General features: G+C 48.7%; 1 protein-coding gene across 8 annotated transcripts in view; it reads left to right on the forward strand.

Annotated features, from left to right (window-relative positions):
- The window catches only part of GAPVD1 (GTPase activating protein and VPS9 domains 1), a 29,730-nt gene extending 14,181 nt beyond the window's left edge, over positions 1–15,549 (forward strand). For 6 of the 8 annotated variants that reach the window (XM_082067454.1, XM_082067447.1, XM_082067451.1 and 3 more), the window contains 18 exons: positions 279–404; positions 936–1,109; positions 1,415–1,555; positions 2,035–2,169; positions 2,721–2,840; positions 3,330–3,407; positions 3,536–3,903; positions 4,421–4,508; positions 4,601–4,681; positions 5,328–5,450; positions 5,949–6,078; positions 6,468–6,577; positions 7,165–7,324; positions 7,798–7,985; positions 9,321–9,534; positions 10,087–10,159; positions 10,985–11,182; positions 11,865–15,549. In XM_082067454.1, the coding sequence (XP_081923580.1) occupies positions 279–404; positions 936–1,109; positions 1,415–1,555; positions 2,035–2,169; positions 2,721–2,840; positions 3,330–3,407; positions 3,536–3,903; positions 4,421–4,508; positions 4,601–4,681; positions 5,328–5,450; positions 5,949–6,078; positions 6,468–6,577; positions 7,165–7,324; positions 7,798–7,985; positions 9,321–9,534; positions 10,087–10,159; positions 10,985–11,182; positions 11,865–12,005 (2,648 nt within the window). In that variant the 3' untranslated portion in view covers positions 12,006–15,549. The remainder of the gene's footprint in view (positions 1–278; positions 405–935; positions 1,110–1,414; positions 1,556–2,034; positions 2,170–2,720; positions 2,841–3,329; positions 3,408–3,535; positions 3,904–4,420; positions 4,509–4,600; positions 4,682–5,327; positions 5,451–5,948; positions 6,079–6,467; positions 6,578–7,164; positions 7,325–7,797; positions 7,986–9,320; positions 9,535–10,086; positions 10,160–10,984; positions 11,183–11,864) is intronic. The other 2 variants (XM_082067453.1, XM_082067452.1) reach the window with 2 other exon arrangements.
- The last annotated feature ends 3,995 nt before the right edge of the window (positions 15,550–19,544 follow it).

The raw sequence follows: 19,544 nt of genomic DNA on the forward strand, positions 1-19,544 counted from the left end.
GAGATTCAGCCGTTTCTGCTTATGTATTTGTAGGTTATTTTAATTCGCATGACACTGTAAATGTGGGAAGTACAAATCACAGGGCGGGTTAAGTATCTGTAGAATAGGGATCTAGAGTAGAGCAAGTGTACGTTTAGTTCATCAGTTCAGCATTTTACACTGGAACTGCTGGTTCATTTATTTTCATTTTTCTAGTTAATTGTGTATATATACAGCTAATGCTGTATGTTTAGGAGCTGTCACCCAGATTAGCTTTACAGTGCAGCCTGTTTCTGCAGGTCCTTCGAATCGCTCCAACTCGGTGTCGTCGCTGGACCTGGAGGGGGAGTCGGTGTCGGAGCTGGGCGCGGGCCCCTCGGGCAGCAATGGCGTGGAGGCCCTGCAGCTGCTGGAGCACGAGCAAGGCAGGTGCCCGGCCTGGAGCGGCCTGGAGCGGCCGGGCAGCCCCGCGGGGCTCCTGCTCGGTGCATGGTGCTCACAGGTTGTCCAGAGTGGTGTCTCCAGCCTCGGAGATGCTCAAAACATGACTGGACATAACCGTGAGCAACCTGCGGTAATTGACCCTGCTTTGAGCGGGGGTTTGGACTTGGATGATCTCCGGAGGCCTCAGCTTTTCTGGGATAAGTTCTTTGTACAGAAATTGCATCAGTTTCTTGATAGTGCACTGAATTTTATTCATTTTGTCTGACAATTTGGTCAATATGTCACCGTGTGTAGTTCAAGATTTTTCTTCTTATGTCTCAAATGTGCTTAAAAGCTATTTTTGGGCAGCATCTCTTGAATAGTATAATAGTGCTTACAGGCCTTACTTTACAGCACTGTTTTTACCTGACAGAATTAGAGGGTTGTTTTGTTTGGATTCTTCTTCCTGTTTTCAAGCAGAAGTGATTGGAAAAGCCCTTAAAAAAAACTGAGAGCTTTTTATTTTTCCATAGCCACGACTCAGGATAATCTTGATGACAAGCTCCGTAAGTTTGAAATCCGTGATATGATGGGATTGACTGATGACAGAGACATCTCGGAAACCGTGAGCGAAACTTGGAGTACGGATGTATTGGGAAGTGACTTTGATCCAAATATTGATGAAGATCGCTTGCAAGAAATAGCAGGTAACTGGCTGGTACACCTGGTATGTTCAGATGCTTCATGCTTGCTCTGAAATAGCGAGGCTGGAGAGCCTTCCTCCTCTCTTTCTAAATAGGTGTGTTTGCATTGATTAAACTGAAGCTTTTCTGTAGGAGGATTCTGTGTGCATGACCTGTGTTGTATTTTGTTGTTCATTTCTACCTTTTCAACGTTGTCTTTCATGACCGGTTCAGTAAGGACACTTGAAAGGTGTTGTTGTTGTTCTCTGTTGTTAGAGCTGTTTCAGGAGGCCTGTATCTAGCGTTGTGCTTCGGCTTTACTTTTGCAGGTGCGGCTGCAGAGAACATGCTAGGCAGCTTGCTGTGTTTACCAGGTTCAGGATCCGTGTTGCTTGATCCCTGCACAGGTTCAACCATATCAGAAACCACAAGCGAGGCCTGGAGTGTGGAAGTATTGCCAAGCGACTCAGGTCAGAACCGCGCAGGTTTTGCTTATTTCTTTAGCATGAATCAAGACTCTTCCAGGGGCGTGTAATGCCAAGCAACAGCCTCTTTCTCTCCTTCAAGAAATTGCTGTCTTAGGGTTAAGTTAGCATTTGTGAATGCTTCCAGTGTGAACAGGGCAGGCTGTTCCTGGGCAGAGAGAGGTGGAAAGCATTGTGAGAGAGTTACTGTTACTTAGAAATCACAGCTTACCTTGGTTAATGGAGACTTGATTCTATACTGTTGTCCCTAAGCAATACAATCCTTAAACCAGTAACAACGTCCTGGAGTGCCCGTGCAGGGAGAGCGCTGCTGTCTGCAGAGCCCGAAGTGGCTGAGTTAGCTTAGAACTTCATGCACTAAATAAACACACAACCGCGCCTTTCCCTCCGTCTGTGAACATGCAGGGAGCATGGCACTGAGTAATGATCATTCTGCTCTCTGCTCTCATTGCTTCCCTTTGTAGAGGCTCCAGACTTAAAACAGGAGGAGAGGCTGCAGGAGCTGGAGAGCTGCTCGGGGCTGGGCAGCACGTCTGACGACACGGACGTGCGGGAGGTCAGTTCTCGGCCCAGCACGCCGGGCCTCAGCGTCGTCTCAGGTGGGTTTGGTCGCCGCTGCGAACGCCGCCGTGCTAGGACGTGCTCAGTGTCCGCTTTGCTGCGCTTGCTTTAGTTACATGGTATTTCACTCACAAAATAACTTTTTGCACTCGTTCTGGAATTTTCAAAGCAGTAATTCTTCGTTCATCTTACAGAAAAAAAAGGCAGCGGAGCACTGAATACTCTGTGCTACAACAGCAACGGTGTTGATGTAGAAGAAACTTCTAACTTTCTTGCATTTAGTTTAGTGTCACAACTATTTTTATTTAGGTAAATCAGCATATATCTACTTCAGTTCTTAGTTCTCTGCAAAAGTGAAGAATCTAATGCCAGTTTTCAAAGCATATTCATGGCTATCTTAAAACAGTTAAAGATGTAGAACAGAGATGTTATTTTAGGAGCATAGAAGTTCAGAATGAAATGCCTGTAGGTGCTGCTGTGAGATAGGACTTGATTATTGCGGAGTTCACCAAACATTTTAACACCTTCAGGTTTTTGTTTCCTGCTTTTCTGAAAGACTATTACAGATTCTTCTTTTGTTATGTGTAAGGTATTAGTGCAACGTCTGAAGATATTCCTAATAAGATTGAGGATCTCAGGTCCGAATGCAGCTCTGACTTTGGGGGAAAAGATTCTGTGACAAGCCCTGACATGGATGAAACAGCCCACGGTAATTGAGCTCCTTACCTGTAACTGAGAATCCACATCTCTGGTAACTGATGTCTTGCAACATTGCTTAAAAGGACATTTGTAGAATCATTAAATTTTACAGTTTCTTCCAATTTCAAAGTTCTGGTGGCTAAGCTTAACATTTTCCTTATTTGCTTGCACTGTATTTGTTTGACAAAGAGACTCCGGTATTGATAGTACTAACCCTTGAGTACTAGATCCAAGATCACCTCTTCTTAATTTGGTTTGATTAAACTGACTGTCCTCTTGTACTTCGGAACTGGATCTCTCCTCAAGATTTCTGCACTTTTGCGATGTAATTCTTTGCTAATTTCAGCATACCCAGAGATCTTTCTATAGAAGAATATCTTTTGAAGTATTTTGCAATATAAGTGTTGTAAACTCACGTTGCTGAGAGCTTTTTCCCAATGTCCCTTCTATTGTAGGTAGTTCTTGTGACAGTGCTAACTCTTTCCTTTCTGTATTTCAGGAGCCAGTCAGTTGACGTCTCCTCCTTCTCAGACAGATTCTTTGCTTGCACTGTTTGACCCTCTGTCCTCAAATGAGGGTGAGTTGGAAAGAATAAGCTTTTTTTAAAAAAAACCAAGTGTTTTCAATGCTCCTGTGTTAGTGTTGGCTAGTTTGGAGGAATCTTAAGAGAAATGCGTGTGGTTTCTTTTGTGTTTATGACCTCAGGTGTATCAGCCGTAGTAAGGCCTAAAGTGCACTATGCAAGACCCTCTCACCCCCCGCCGGATCCACCCATCCTGGAAGGAGCGATGGGAGGTAACGAGGCCCGATTACCAAACTTTGGGTCTCACACTTTAATTCCGACCGATTTAGAAGCGTTCAAGCAGAGGCATTCTTACCCAGAAAGGCTGGTCCGCAGCAGGAGCTCAGATATCGTGTCCTCAGTTCGGAGGCCCATGAGCGACCCCGGCTGGAACAGGCGTCCTGGCAACGAGGAGAGGGAGCTGCCGATGCCGAGCGCCGGGGCCGCTGTGCTGGCGGCTGCGTCTCAGTCCTCGTCTTCCTCTCCCAGCAAGGACTCCTCCAGGGGAGAGGTAAGGCTTCTGCATACCATTCTGGTTTTTCTAGCGTGCCCACTTTAATTATGCATCTAATGCCAGAAAGCTGCTATTAAATGTGTTTAGCCAAGGAATTACAATGCACTTTCGTTACCTTTTAAACATCGGACAATAATGTTTTACAAACTAAAGCGACAGATGTTCAGAGTGGCTTAAATGAATCTGGCTTCCCTTAAATTTACTGGATGAGCTTTGCTTGACTTGGTGGGGCTTCAGAAATAGATTTTTTGTAGTGTCTAAATTTAAAATGCTGCAGCATCCTGAAAAGTAATTCAAAAAGAAACATGTGAAATGTAAGTTTCTTGCAGTCGTTGGTTCTGCGCTATGGGCTGCCCTCCTCGGGAGGGCTGTTCTGCCGTAACCCGCTGTGCCTTTCTGCGCTCTGCTGTAGTTCTGGTTTACACTCGACACAGGATAACCTGACGTTGAGGAGAAGGTTTGTCTTTACACTTGATGTGGTAGATGCTCAAATGTAGACTCTGCCCTTCTATAGATTGAAGATCGAAAAGACAGTGACGATGAGAAGTCTGACAGGAACAAGCCCTGGTGGAGGAAGCGTTTTGTGTCTGCCATGCCCAAAGGTAGGGTCCTGTCCGCATGAGCCACTTTCTTAGTTTCTTCAGTCTGTCCGTTGTCTCAGAATAATCTTTGATAACGTACCTTGCATTTTCAGCTCCTATTCCATTTAGAAAGAAAGAAAAACAAGAAAAAGACAAAGATGACATGGTGCCTGACAGGTACCCAGCGCTTCAAGGTATGTGAATAATGTCGTTGTAGTCATTTTCTCTCATAAGGTGCCCTGGGTGGCTGCAGAGTGCCCACCAGGTATCTCTTTACAGAAAGGTAATGCCGCTGTAGTTAATGTTCACAACTGCCTTTCTGAATAAGAAGGCGGATAAAGACGTCTTGCCTCGAAGGCTGGTTTTAAATTGCCATGCTTCTGTCTATATGTATAGTGGTGAGGATTCACTCAAGTCTTCATGGTTTTTTTCTCATTATAAAGCTCATGTCCTTATCGCAGCTGAGCTGTAAGGATACCTGCAGACACGTTCCCGTAGTAATTACTTCAGTGCTAAATTAAACATGATTTGAGCCTGAATGTTTAGTTTTCTGTTTGCCTAATCATTTCTAGAACTATTCCAATATACAAGAACCATTTGTGTATACACTATAAATGTGCTAAGGATCCGGCTTTATTTATTCACCTTCGTTGTACTTTTTTTTGCTGCTTTTGCTTCAGGCATTATGAATGTGTTTGAATTGTGGGTCCGTGGAACACAAGCAGCTATTTGTTTGATGTGGCTAAAAACAGAGTCCAAATGTCTAGGTCTAAATTTTGTATTTGCTTTCAGTTGGCGCAATACGGACTTAACCGCTGTTGTTTTTCATGGTGTTTGCAGATGATCCCAGCCCGAGGGTGAGCGCCCAGGCACAAGCTGCGGAGGACATTCTGGACAAATACAGGAACGCAATTAAGAGAACCAGTCCTAGTGAAGGAGCCATAGCAAACTACGACAGTGCAGGTAAGAACTTGGCTTTTTGATCAGCACCAACATAGCTTCTCTTCCTTAAAGATAAAAACACATCAGTATCCTAGATAAATATGAGTCCTAAGAGCTGAACAATGTGAACACCAAACCAGGGACATTTGTGGAGTGACCTGTGGGACAGTCCCTCAGGCTGGCGGTCACAGCAGCACTCCCGAGCACGGCTTCCACATCGCCACTGAGCTGCTTGGTTGCTAAGAGCACATCTCTACCAGATTTTTGGGTTTGTGCTTGTCTTGGTTTGTATTTTTTAATGGATACTGAAGAAGTCTATTGCTTTCCAGAACTGACATAATTGCTTCTCAGTGACTTGTAAACTGTATATTCTTGATACCCTTTTTTCACTTACTCAGGACAAGTTGTTTTCTTTGCTGTCCCCCGCCTTGGAGTAACAAGAAGAAAACAGAGAATTGTTGTAGCTGCTTCTCCTGACTCCTGTCTTCAGCTGTAACGTTGGTTTTTCCGTTTCCACAGAGGCTCTTGGGGACGGTGAGAGCGTGCACGACTCTCCCCGCGACGAGGCTTTGCAGAACATGTCTGCAGATGATCTTCCAGACTCTGCAAGTCAAGTAGCGCAGCCACAGAGTTCCGCTTTCTCCTACAGGTAAATCCGTTTGCAGGTTTGATCTTACCCACGAGGTAGAATGGAAGCCATGTGATTGGATCCTGCAGAAATCTTAATGGGGTTAATTGTAAACTTTTACGTGCTTTTAGTTTTAAGCATCTCAAACTGTTGTGTTTCTGTTGGTGAAGTGGAGAATATTGTAAGCTGAGGGGTGGACAGAGCAGTTCAGTGTTAGGAAAATTCCTTTGAAACTGGTGCTATATTAAAAGAACTGATATTCTGAAGTCTTGACAACATCGGTGTGTTACAATTATATGAAATACCTTTTAGGCAGTATTAAAAGCAAACCCTCGCCCAAAGCGAGCCCTGCTCATTGAAGAGCCAGACCTCGCAGCAACTTCGTTAAGAAAATATTTTTCCTCTTTAAGGGATGCAAAGAAGAAATTGAGATTGGCGCTTTGTTCAGCAGATTCTGTTGCCTTCCCAATGCTGACACATTCAACAAGGAACGGTCTGCCAGACCACACAGACCCTGAAGGTGAATGCTCCTTGTGTATACAGGTGTTTTGTACTGTGTGTGCCGCCTCTGTTCCCATATCCACAGATTACGAAGGGCCACTTGCTGACCCCCAAATGTTTTCTTTGTTCCTCCACAAACAAACCTGCCAACTACGTCTCACGTTTGTAATGAAGTGTCTCAGGGCGCAGGCAGAGCCTGACCAAAGCTGTGGAACAGGCTCCCAAAATACTCTTGGCAATCATGCTGCAGTGTTGGGAGAGTAACCTGGATGATTTACCGAGCCTTTAGGTTGACTTAATGTATGTGTCTTGTGCTTGCATCCCTCCATCCCATCTAGGTTCATTTGCAGACAGGTGAATTTGTACCTTGTCTGGTCCTCTTCATGTTTCAGAATGGTTCTAAATAAGATAGTGATATGAAAACTTATTGCTTAATATCTGGAAAATTCAGGAACACTTATTAAATTGTTACTAAAATCACATTTATTGCTTAATGTACAGAAGTTTTGGTTTTAACTGTTACATGTTTCCCTTATTAAAAAACATTTCTATTTTCATCATGCCTACGTTTCTTTTCCTTAATGACTTTCCTTTGTTCTTCATTAGATAATGAAATCGTGTGCTTCTTGAAAGTTCAGCTGGCCGAAGCCATCAACCTCCAAGACAAGAACCTGATGGCGCAGCTGCAGGAGACCATGCGATGCGTGAGCCGCTTCGATAACAGGACCTGTCGAAAGCTGCTGGCATCTATTGCGGAGGACTATAGGTACTTTGTTTGCTATCTTATTATTATTGCGTTTCCGAATGCATACATTTGTTCACTAGCAGGTTGGGAAGATCTCTTTTTGTTTTAAATTGTACCTTACCAAATCAGGTTATTACACCTCTGCTTCCCCACAAAGTGGTGAAATTGTCTCTCCTGTTTGCAAACAGCTTAAAAAAACTTGGACCTGAAGTCAGTCCAGGTGCTGATGAAGTCGGGTTAAACCAGTTTATGGCCAATGTTCAGCTGTAACACGCAAGAGGTGCTGTTGGAATGTGCTTTGGTCTAATGCTCTGGGTGCTGCACGCAGCGAATTTGGGCAGAGAAATCTGTACAAGGCAGAGCTTCCTAACTCAGGTGTTGTCTTTGTTTGAAGAACAACAGGTTGAAGATTCCTCTTTTACAGCTTTGCAGTCTATAAAGCTATTAGCCTCTGTCTTTATTATGAATGTAATGTAGAACACTCTGTATTTTAGGAAGAGAGCTCCATATATCGCTTATTTAACTCGATGTCGCCAAGGCCTGCAAACAACACAAGCGCACTTGGAAAGGCTGTTGCAAAGAGTTCTGCGAGATAAAGAAGTGGCCAACAGATACTTCACTACAGTGTGTGTGAGGCTGCTGCTGGAGAGCAAAGAAAAGAAAATAAGGGAGTTTATTCAAGGTAAGATTAATGCGGACTGTGGAATGCTTATATTCCTTTACTCCATATTTAGATGCTGACTCCGGTTAATGTTTTAAAATACAACTTCTGATCGGAGGAGCAGATTCCTAAACCAGTTTTCATTTCAGCTGGTGAATTAGCGGCTCAAATAGACAGTGACTGAACAATATGTTGTGGCAGTTTTCATGGGCTAAGAGAAAAGGAAGGTAGTTTGACCTCACTTGGCCTAAAAAGTTCGGCTAAATCACATCTAAGTTAGGCTAAATCATGGGGCATCTGCCCCATGGAAGAAGCATAAATACCTTTAATTATTTTAGATCTACTGATAAATGATAAACTAAGTTGCAGCAGGCAGACCTTGGTACAGAACCTGTGGTTGTACCTTGGAAGATATGGGGAATAGTAGTAGTAAGGGATATTGGTAATAGGAAGCGTAAGGGACATTGGCACCAGGAAGACAACTCTCTCAGAAGAGGGTCACTTAAACTATTTCTATGTTCTTTATACACATACCTGACTTAATGAAGTACATCAGAAATTTGGAGTCAGTTCTCACTCCTGGAGCATATAGTGCTGCATATGAAATGTGCCTGAATAGGCTGGAATTAACATGAGAACTTACATTTACTGGCATTAAAGTTCTGGTAGAAGATTCAGTGACCAGTAAGGAGTTAAAGCCCTTCCCTTGGCCAGACAGCAGGCAGCTATTTCTGGGCGCTCTAGAGGAGCAGTTGGCGGCGCGGCGCGCGGGCCGCTGGCAGATGTGAGCCGCAGCTCTGCTGCGCGGCGCTGGCAACGTGGAACCGATGGATGGCCAGAGATCTGGTCACGCTGCATTAGCTTGGCTGCATCACTCATCCTGTAGTTTGTAGATAAATATGAATGTTGCAACTATGCGTACTTGATCAAGGTAGGTCTGGGAAATGGTACACATGGGTCTTCGTGATATTTTCACCACCCATCCCCTTTTCAGCATCCGACAACTTTGCGTGCGCCGGTTCCTGCTGGCGGCTGTTGCAGGGATTGTTCTGGGTGTTATCTCTGTGGGTGGCTGGGAAGGAGGCAGAAGAGCTGGTACCGCAGAGGAAGTGATTAACACGGTATCAAGCAGAGTGTTTTGACCATATGCTTTGCTAAATGTGTTCTGTGTGCTTTTCCTTTAACCCTGGCATTTATTTCACATGTTCATGCCTGTGTTTCCCTTGCTGGGGCATGGGCAAAACAGAGTGGCAGTGCTGCCTGGCTGGAAGGCAGAAGTAGAGTCTGGGCTCTTCTTTCCAGAAAACCCATCAGAAAGAATGTTTTTAACTTAACGTTCGTGCTCTTTTTAATCAGATTTCCAGAAACTCACAGCAGCAGACGATAAAACAGCCCAAGTTGAGGATTTTCTTCAGTTTCTCTACGGGGCTATGGCTCAGGACGCCATATGGCAGAATGCCAGTGAGGAGCAGCTTCAGGATGCACAATTAGCGATAGAACGCAGCGTGATGAATCGGATTTTCAAACTTGCATTCTACCCTAATCAGGATGGAGATATTTTGCGTGACCAGTAAGTTAATGTAATTGGAAGTACCTGGTTTCTCTTTGCGGTCGGTGCAGACGGAAGCTGCGCAGTCTTCGTGTGGCAGACTTGACCAAGACAGCTGCCCCATACAGACTCATGTTTTCTTTCAGAATGTTTTGTAAAAGAGCAATGAAGTGCTTTAGCATCATGTGCGAAAGTTTGTGTTTGCAACAAACTGCTAGAACAGAATAAAATTATCCGTGTAATGCCTTGGGCTGCAGACTTTCAGATCTGCCAGTGTCTGTGCTGAGAGAATGACCCAGGCCTGCTTCAGCACTGCTCCTGGTTCTGGTACAGCGTTTCCCATGCATTTGGGGTTTTGGGCTCTGTGCTCTAGAATATACGCTGTGCGGTTGTACTTGGCTGTATGGCAAAATCCTCTGCACCCCTATTGACCTGCTGTCCATGAGCTGTGGGACCGCTGTGATTATATACATCCCTGAAGATCTCTCTTGTAGTATCACACTTAGTGGGAACTGCCTTGGCACTGCTGGCTGCTGCTTACTTTGCCCTCCTGTTCTTTGTGTTTGTTCGCAGGGTCCTCCACGAGCACATTCAGAGGTTGTCTAAAGTGGTGACCGCAAACCACAAAGCGCTGCAGATACCCGAGGTAACGACTTCTCCTTCTCTGCTGTGTGTGCCAGGTGCTCGGCTTTGCTTGTGCTCAGGATGGGGAGAGGGTCGGTGTTTTACACGCAGAAGCATTGCTGTTCTGTCTGTGACAGCTGACGCCCTGCAGCAGGAACACGCTGTACCCGGGCTTTGGTATCTTCCACTGATCATTCCAAACATTTTCTGAGTTTGATACTTCTGTCTGGATAGTAAGATTTAAGAACTAATACCACAGGGCACTAAAATGCAGTAACTTCCTGATAATTTGCTTCAAAGACGAGATTCGAACCCTTTATGGTTCTGATGTGATTTGTATGCCGTGGCTGGGGTTTCCAGCCTCAGTGGAACCTCTGCAGACCTGTGAATGTGCCCAGTGCTTTCACTCTGCTCATGGTTAACAGGATAACTAAAAGCAGGTTGGTAGCCTTGAGAAGCCTGTCAGGGACGGGACGTTTGCAGCCATCCCCGTTGTGCGTGCAGCCGTCCTTGTTCTCAGTTCAGCACTTGAACGGTGTGACTGAGAACTGTGCGTGTTCCTGATGCTGCTGATGCAGGAGACTGAGCTGTACAGCTCTGCCTTCATCTGGAACCGTGTGCTGGGAAAGTTGGGGAGAAGCACAGGCTAATTATATTAATTGCACGTGGAGTGTTTTCACTATAACACAGCAGGAAGCCGCCTTCATTGTGAGTGCAACGTAACCGTCCTGGCGCAGCGCTTCCCGGTGCTCCGGGGCCTCGCTCCTGCCCGCGCGTCTCCGCTGCTTCAGGTCCCCATGTAGCTCGGACAAACAAGAGCTGGCAGCGTGCTGTGTTCTTTTTCCAGGTGTATCTCCGGGAGGCACCGTGGCCATCTGCACAGTCTGAAATCCGCACAATAAGCGCTTATAAAACCCCCCGAGACAAAGTACAGTGTATCCTGCGAATGTGTTCAACCATCATGAACCTGCTTAGTCTGGCAAATGAAGATTCAGTACCTGGGGCAGATGATTTTGTTCCTGTTCTGGTCTTTGTCCTCATAAAGGTGAGTTCTTTTACAAAGATCACAAACCCCAGCTAATTTTTGTAATAAACAAGCAAATTCTAGGAAGAAACAGAATGTATTTGGGTAATTGGGAGCATGCCAGACTGAAAACCAGATCCAATTCAGCCGGTTCAAGCAAACATCAGCGATCTGATCGCAGTTACGGGTTCTGACCCCAGGCAGGCTCTGCCTGGCCCCGGGAGCTCGGGGGTGGGTGTTGTGAGTGTGTCCAGCAGCACCCATGGGCTGTGCCTGCTCGGGGTGTCCTCCGGGACCCACGTCCGCACCGGGGCCTTGTGCTGCTCACCTTGTCTGACACGCGAGCGTTTGGAGAATGGTCTGTCACGTGTAAGATGCTGAAACAATTGGCTTTTCCGCGTGTTGAAATCCTCCATTACTTTTGTAGATAGTGCCGGTGTTACGCTTATTTTCTTGGCCTGCTGGTTGTTTTTCCTTGTTGGAAATATGCTCCTTTCGTCCAGTCTGATTCCTTCGGAGCGTGTGAGGTGGGGGAGGTCTGGTTAGCCAGTCACTGCCCCACAGATACCTTACGTGATAACGTGTTACAAACCCGTGAGGGTCACCACGCGAATAGAACTGTATTTCTGTTCTGTATCTCGTAACATTTCACGTTCAGCTTTGCAAACGAGCTGTGAGTTTCTCTCTATTATTTAACCCTCAGGCCAATCCACCTTGCTTGCTGTCCACTGTTCAGTACATCAGTAGTTTCTATGCCAACTGTTTGTCTGGAGAAGAATCGTACTGGTGGATGCAGTTCACGGCAGCCGTTGAATTCATTAAAACCATTGACGACCGCAAGTAGCTGAGAGCGCACGCGGCTGGGCAGACTGTTCGCAGGAGAGCACGTGAGAATGTACCACAGCGCAAAAGCTAAAGAAGGGACTTTCCTTGTATAATACTGTACAGAACTGAGGCATTTTAAAACACACCTTTACTAATCAAATTAATTTAACAGATTTTCCTCTTCTCTTTGGTTGCTTTTTTCTCCCCTGTAGTTACTGGCACTCAAAAGGGACCACAGTTTTCAGGTATTTTGGAATCTCGAAGCATGCAGAAAATTCTTCATGCTTTTTCCACCACCCCTTTCCCGAATTCTTACTCACGTGAATAATTCACCTCATTTAATTTCTAATGGAAAACTGAAACAAGAAGAATCAGGGCAACACTTAGTATACTTTGTAGCTTAATACACCTTTTATTAATAAACACCAGCCACACTGAAAGTTTGTAGTAGCTGACGTCAATTATCAGTTATATTTCACCTAAATTTAAAACCTGAGAGGACAGTGTAAATATTATATAACTATATTTAATGCATTGTGATTATCCTTGGACTCATTATCCTTTGAATAAACAAGCAACGCCTCTCTGACCTCTAACAGGTGTGACATGCTGGGTTTTGGTGATGAAAGGACTTCTCGAAAGGCTGAGATGAAAAAAGGGCAAACTGAACTATTTATTAAAATGTAATTAAGTTTATTGAAATTTCTAAAACTGGAATTTATAGTAGACAGGGCTTATTAGATAGCTAGACACTTTTTGGCTAGGGCATTAGGGTGCTAAAGGTTTGGGTATATGGAGGAGAGGGACTGTAAGTTACAATAGATACGTCTAATATAAAAAAGGAGAAATAAAATACCTTAGTGTAATATTTTTTTCTGAAGTATTGTGTATACTGTACAAACCCCAGAGATCCTTAACAGAACCTTGGACTGTAATATATATTTTGATTAGTGACATTAAATACATATGCCAGGGGTTTCAGTGAATGTTTTTACTAATGTTCTTCATGTTGTCTGCTATGCAGCAGTGCAAGTTTTACTGTTCATATAAAGTATTTTAAAATAGAACATGGTTCTTTATGAAACATATCATGGCATCGGTTCAGGGTGTTTTATAGATTTCTCGCCCCACCTTTCCCTTAAACTGACAATTATCAATTGAAAGAGGTTTTGATGCACAACACCACATGGATTTTTCATGCGTGCACCGGTCTGAGCGATGGCCGGTGGTTGTTTTCTGTATATAAGCACTTGCTGTTCTTTTTCAGCTGGAATTACGGTGGAAAAGGACAGTGAGCACTGAACATTTCATGTCAGTATTATTCTTGCTCTCCTAGAGTGTTGGTTGCACTTCTGCCGGGGGATGTGTTAATGGGACTTAGTGTCTGTGAATGGCAAAGAGAACAAAACCTCGCATTCTTTTCGAAGTGAGTGTGCATTTTAATGATCAAAACCTGTAAGCAACTAGTACTTGGGAAAATCGTTTGGATAACTGAAATTAGAGCAATTCATGTGAAGTATCAAGTGCTTGATTGGCTGTGCTACTTGTCAAGGCAAAATTACAGAAACTCACTTGTCATTCAGGACAGCACTTTTGCCAAACTAATCACAGGCGAGAGGGTGGGATGGTAACTCCTTTCTTGTATTGATAGCCTTTCTCCTCTAGAAGAGACTCGATTGTGTGGAGGAGCAATAGTCAGCAGAAACAAGATCCTCCCGCTCTGCCTTACTGTGGTAACGCAGCCCGTGTGGCGTCGCAATATTCCGGTTCTTCAGCCTCGGTGGGGTTTTGGTGCTGAACACCTAACTCAGTGCGGCAAGCACAGCCCTGACCAATAACACTCAGCAGCAAAGCACAAATATGCCCTTGAAGATATGGCTAGATCATATCTCAAAGCAATATAAGTTTAATTATGTTGAAGTGTCCTGTAATATTTCATTATTACTTGAATACCTGAGATGTTAAGACCGATGTATGAAAGTTGCTGTAGTGCTGCAGTTGGGTTTTAGGCGAGGACAGTGTTGTACAGTCCCTAAAACAGGCACGAAGACACTGAAGGTGGTGATTCCCCTGCACGTGGCTGCTGTTTGCAGACCTGGCAAGCGGGATTCGATCTCTTGGATTTGCTCTCATGGAAAGTGCAAGAACCATTTCCGTCACCATTTTTATCACTTTGTTTCTTTGCGTAGAGAAATACTTAAAAGAACTGGAGTCTTTATGATCATTATGATTACTATTGAGTTATTTTTAAACCCCTAAGTGTTTCAGTGAGCCCCAGATGAGCTGAGAGTCTTCGTAGCAAGATGGTCCTTTGCTTCTTTTTTTCAACCTAATCTGAAAGTCCTTTATGTAGTCTTGGTAGATGTAGTTAGAGAATTAGGTTTTCGAAATAATTAAAAACCTCATTGTAATGTTCTCTTCCTACTTTCCCCTGGTGTCCCCTAACGTTTAGTTTTAAAATGATAAATTACCTGAATAGGAAGTGGCGTTGTTAGGTTTTGGTGTGCAATAGTGAAGGTGAAAAGGCAGCATGTAAAGGACCAAAAGTAGCAGAACTGTTGCCAAAAGGTGCCAGCCAACCACGTACCTGTTGCTGTAAACTCGGTGCTTTCTGTTAATGAAATTCCTTCAGCCGCCGAAGGGTGAGTGGAACGTTCTGGGGCGGCCGTGGGGAGCGGTCGGACCCGGGGCTGTCGCTGCCCCGCGCTGGGGTCGGCGGCTCCGGCAGCTCCAGCCCCGCTGGCGGCTCCGTGTCCGTCCCCGTCCCATGGGCCGCGGCTCCCGCTGCCGGGCAGAGCCGGGAGGGGAAAGCGCTGGGTTTGCGTCCCTAGGAGATTCCCTTTTGCTCCCGAGATTTCTCTTTAATGCTTTTTTAAATCCTTTTTTAAGGAGAATTGGGATGTGTGTGGCCTATTAAACATTTGAGTTGAAAAGTTTTTGTTTAGAAGACCTTATACTACCAAATGCTGAATGTAACTGCCATATATTTCAGGAAAAAAAGCCACGAACGTGATCTTGTTACCTGTAGGTGCGTTTCTATTGAGCACGGTGTTGGTTCGTGTCGCTTGAACATGTTGATGCTCTGCAGCCAGGTCCTCATGGCGGTTTGGGCACCGGCTGCCGCGGTGGTGCTGGTGCTGGTGCGGACGGGCGGTGGTGCTGGTGCGGATGGGCGGTGGTGCTGGTGCGGACGGGCGGCCGCAGGGCCGGCCCAGCGCGGTGTTCGCAGGGTGGGCTGTGGCCGCGGTGCCCGCGGCAGCGGGAGCAGCGGGGACGGGGGAGAATTCTCCGATCTGGGCACCGGCCGGTGACTCGGTTGAGCCTGCACTACTTGAGAATTAACCTCTGCTGAGTTAGTAGTGTGTGTTCTGTACCTTTTAATTGTGCTTTACCTCTATTTAAAAGCTTTGTACTGCCTCTCCTCTTTGAAACTGGTAAAGCCTTTATAAATCTAAATTAATGAGCTTGCACAATCTTGTATACAGGAAACCCATGTTGTCTCTAACGTGATTATTAATGTATTATTCTGTAAAAACTTATTAAAAGGAGAGCAGTTTAACCGCCTGGTTTCACGTGTCTGCCTTGTCCCACGCGCTCGCGGTTGCTGGCGATGGCGCTGCGAGCAGGAGCAGCTGCCCGTGCTTCCGATTCGTGGCGCCGCTGGGTTGAACCTCAGACCGGTTTCCACACGGGCACCAACAGCTCCCGGGGAGCGGGCGCTGGCACAAAGAAACAAGATGGGGAGCTGCCTGCTGGACACAGAGCTTTTCAGGTACCCGTCTTGAATCGTGTGGCTTGGCTGTCCGGGCAGCTTGAGAGAAGAAAACGTGTCCTGTGCCACGGCGCTGGAAGGAGCCCGCGCTGGGGCGGCTGCCAGGACAGCGGCGGCTCCTCCGCTGAGCGCCGCTCGATGCCTTGACGGGAGCGCTCGAGTCCAACAGTACCAGGTTTGGGTTGTTTCTTCAGAAGCGTTCGCAGCGGTGGGACCGCGGTGGCGGCCGTGCGGCCGTCCCGGTGCTGCCGCGCGGGGCAGCGAGCGCAGCGGCGGGACCGGGTCGGTGCGCGGCGGTGCGGCGCTGCCGTGAGCTCTGTCCCTGCAGTGTTATTGACCTTGATTCTCTCTCATTTGCATCCAGCATTTTTCATCCTCTGGAATATGGTGTTTGGGGACCTTTCCATCATTAAGTGGATTTACAGCAATTTCCTTATGTGTTTTCTCCAAGGGATTCTGTTATGAGAGGCACATTAAATCTCCATTAATACCTCATTATCCGACTGATAAGATTACCATGATAATGAGGCAGAAATTCTAATTGTTTCACTTCTTATTGTGCCTTTCATTAAATCATATACCTGGAAGTTGCCGTCGCAGAGGGGAGCTCCAGCCCGCGGCCCTCGGGAGGTGAACCCTCCCCGTGCGCCCTGCTCCTGTCCCCAGCGCTCGAGGTCCGTGCTGGCCTTGGCTCCTGCGCCTCCTGCCACGGCTTCTGCTGCACAGCCGGGCGTCGGGGCCCAGGGCCGGGGGTGAGCTGTGCTGGGAGCGTGTTTTTTGGGGGAGCGTGTTCCGCATGGCCCCGTGCACGTGCTGTGGTTTTACAAGCCGCTCTCTCCCGAGGGCGCTGAGGCGCAGGGTGTGCAGCCTCCTCCAGCGCTGTTACAGCCCATCAGGTCAATGATCCATGAACTCAAAAGTCTCTAAGCAGGAGCAATTATTGTCTATCATGTGTCAAAGGCACCCGTAGTGACCCCGATAGATGGAGCCATTATGGCCTGTTGAGTCAACGATCCGTGAACGGGAGTCCCTGGGAGCAGAGCTCTGGACAGGCCCCTCCAGCACCGTCAGTCGGTCCTGTCCCTCACCAGGGGCTGAGGGATGCACGGGGTGCCCGACAGGGCTGGATTTGGGGTGTGGGGAGCACAGATGCTGCCAGCTCCTGCATCCAACCCTCAACATCCCGCTGGGCTGGGGGACCAGCCCCCCAGGGCTGATCTGCTCCTGCCACCCCGGGGCACCTGCACGATCCCCTGTGACCAGCACAACCTGGGCCTGCGAGGGGTGACACCTTTGTGGGGCTGTGTCTGTCACAGCCTTGTCTTGGCCACCAGCCCGTGCTCAGCCTCACGGGGAAGCGCTGCAGGGGGCCGCGTGGCACCAGGTCCAGCTCCACCAGCGCCCCCGGGGGGCGAGCCCTCCCCGTGCACCGCGCTGTTCCTTGCGCTCGGCTGCGCGCTGGTGTCACCGCAGCCCGCGGGCAGGGCTCGCCGGGACAGGGCCGGCAGCAGCTCCTGCTTTGGGCACACAGCGGGGTCGGCACGGACCCCCGGCGGGGCCGTGGGCCGGGTGCACGCGGCGCTGGGGGACGTGTGTCCCTGGCGCTCCGTCCATCCACCTCTGCAGCAAAAAAATAACGTTATCCTGTACAAGTGGACTTCATTAGGCTCCTCCTGCGCTAACGAGGCAATGTCTCCATAGTAACTGGCACATGTGGAGAGCAGGAGGTGCAGGGGACAGGGAGACAAAGCCTGTGCGGCAGCGGTGGGCAGACTTGCGGCACAGCCCGTGCACCCCGCAGTGCTGCTCGCTGGGGGCGATGCCCCTTGGGCCCCACCGGCATCGGCGCCGCACCCGCCCCGGCCACGCTGCTCCCCGAGGAGCCGGGCACAGCCCCGGCGTGCAGCACGGCTGGGGCTCGTGGCAGCAACCCCGGCGTGCAGCAGCAGGGCCATTGCTGCTGTGAGATAGGCGGCGTTTGGCACCAGCCGCGGAGCTGGAGCGTGACCATGGGTCTGGGACAGCGTGACCATGGGCCCGGGACAGCGTGACCGTGGGTCCGCGGGACAGGGACGCGGGTCAGGGTGACTGTGGTTGGGCAGCGCTGCAGCACCTGGGCCGGGCAGCTGTGTGCGGGCAGCGCGTGCGTTGCGGGCAGCGGTCCCTGCCCTGCCCGCCGCTGCCAGCCCCGCCAGCAGCGCAGCCACTTAACCACAGCGCCAGCACAGTCGTTGGGCTGGGGTTAATCAACATTCATTCATGTTTCCAAGTGTAAATTGAGCATTTGTTTAATTATGTGTAAGTAGCAATACATTCTGGCCATTATCTAAATCACTATTTTATTTCCTGGATGTGGTTTCATAATGCCGGGTTTGTGCTCCAACCTCTGCATCATTAACAGAGAAGAGTTAATGAATATAAAAGCGTAAAGGCTAATTACACTTTAATTTACAATCATGGTCTCATTTTGGGACCACATGAAATCTGTTTTGAAAACAATTAAAAAAAAAAGCCCAGCGAAGGTCTGGTGAGTAGAAGGGTTTTGGCACCAAGCGGATGGTGCCGGTGGCCGCCGGGCCCGTTGCGGCGCGGCCGCTCGGCACTGGTGGGGCCGGGGCTGCCCGTGGCTCCCGGGAGGGCGCCGGGTCCCTCTGTCCCTGTGGCCCCGTGGGGTGACGGGCTGGCGGCGGGACCCCCCAGGGCCGGTGCTGCTGTGGTGACGGTGCTGAGGGATGGAAATTGGAGCCTGAGAGCGCAGTTCACCTGAAGGAGACAAAGATTTATTGGGCTGCAGATGTTGAAAGCAAAATTCTGCAAGACTGCTGACTCGAGCACTTTGCGGTATTTACAATTACTGGGGATCTAATAGCTTTCCAGCGAGCAGGGTGCGGCAAGAGCAGGTACCGGTGCCCGGCTGTTGCAGGGGATGGTGTCTGAAATCCAAGCTCCTGGTGGGAGAGGTGATGGCGAGTGGTTTCAGGCTCTGGTTCTGCTGTGCTGTCTGCAGGGGTTGCCCTGAGCAGCAGAGATTGGGCAACCTCAGGTGCCACGTTTGCTGTCACGGTAGCTCAGCTCCCCGCGGGCTGCGGCAGAACCCCGGCTCTGTCCCCACCACCAGCAGTCACCCATGGCAGAGGCCGCGGCTTCGTCTGAGGAGCTCCCTGTGGCTCTGGGGACTCGTCTGGCACAGCCTCTGTGGGCGCTCAGCACCAGAACGGGAGCGCTGGCAGCTGTCTTGGGACGCTGATCTTGCCAGGGTGCAGGAGGTGGTGGCCGCGCCGTCCCCTGCCCGGCGGCTGCTGGTGAACGCCTGCCCAGAGCCAAGTGCTTATCGAGCTGCTGCTCGGCTTCCCTGCCCAGGGCAGCAAATACGGCAACAGCTGCTGCTGCATTCGCCCCAGCTGTGCTGTCTGTGCCCACATCCGTCATGGTCAGCCCCGCTGCCCGCCCGTCCCTGCGCGGGTCCCGGGGCAGAGGGCCCGCTGGTGCTGGCCCCAGGCCCCGGGACCCCCTCCCAGCTCCGGCCGCAGGTCCCGCCTGGGATTTGGTGCTGAGGTGTCGCCCGGGCGCCGCCGGCGCGGCGGGAGCAGGGCTGGGCTGGAGCAGGTGCTGTGCACGGGGTGTGTGCACACACGTGTGCTCCTGTGTTTTGCAGTGGGTGAATATCTGTTTGTATTTCCTTTATTGTTCTGATTCCCTCAAAAATGAAATAAAAGCGGCGTGCTGACTGCAGGAGGAGCGGTGGCCTCGGCGCGAGAGGCTCATTCTCTCCGCCGGGCTGGCTGC

The sequence above is a fragment of the Streptopelia decaocto genome, assembly GCF_964273445.1.
Source record: "Streptopelia decaocto genome assembly, chromosome: 17".
Lineage (NCBI taxonomy): Eukaryota > Metazoa > Chordata > Aves > Columbiformes > Columbidae > Streptopelia > Streptopelia decaocto.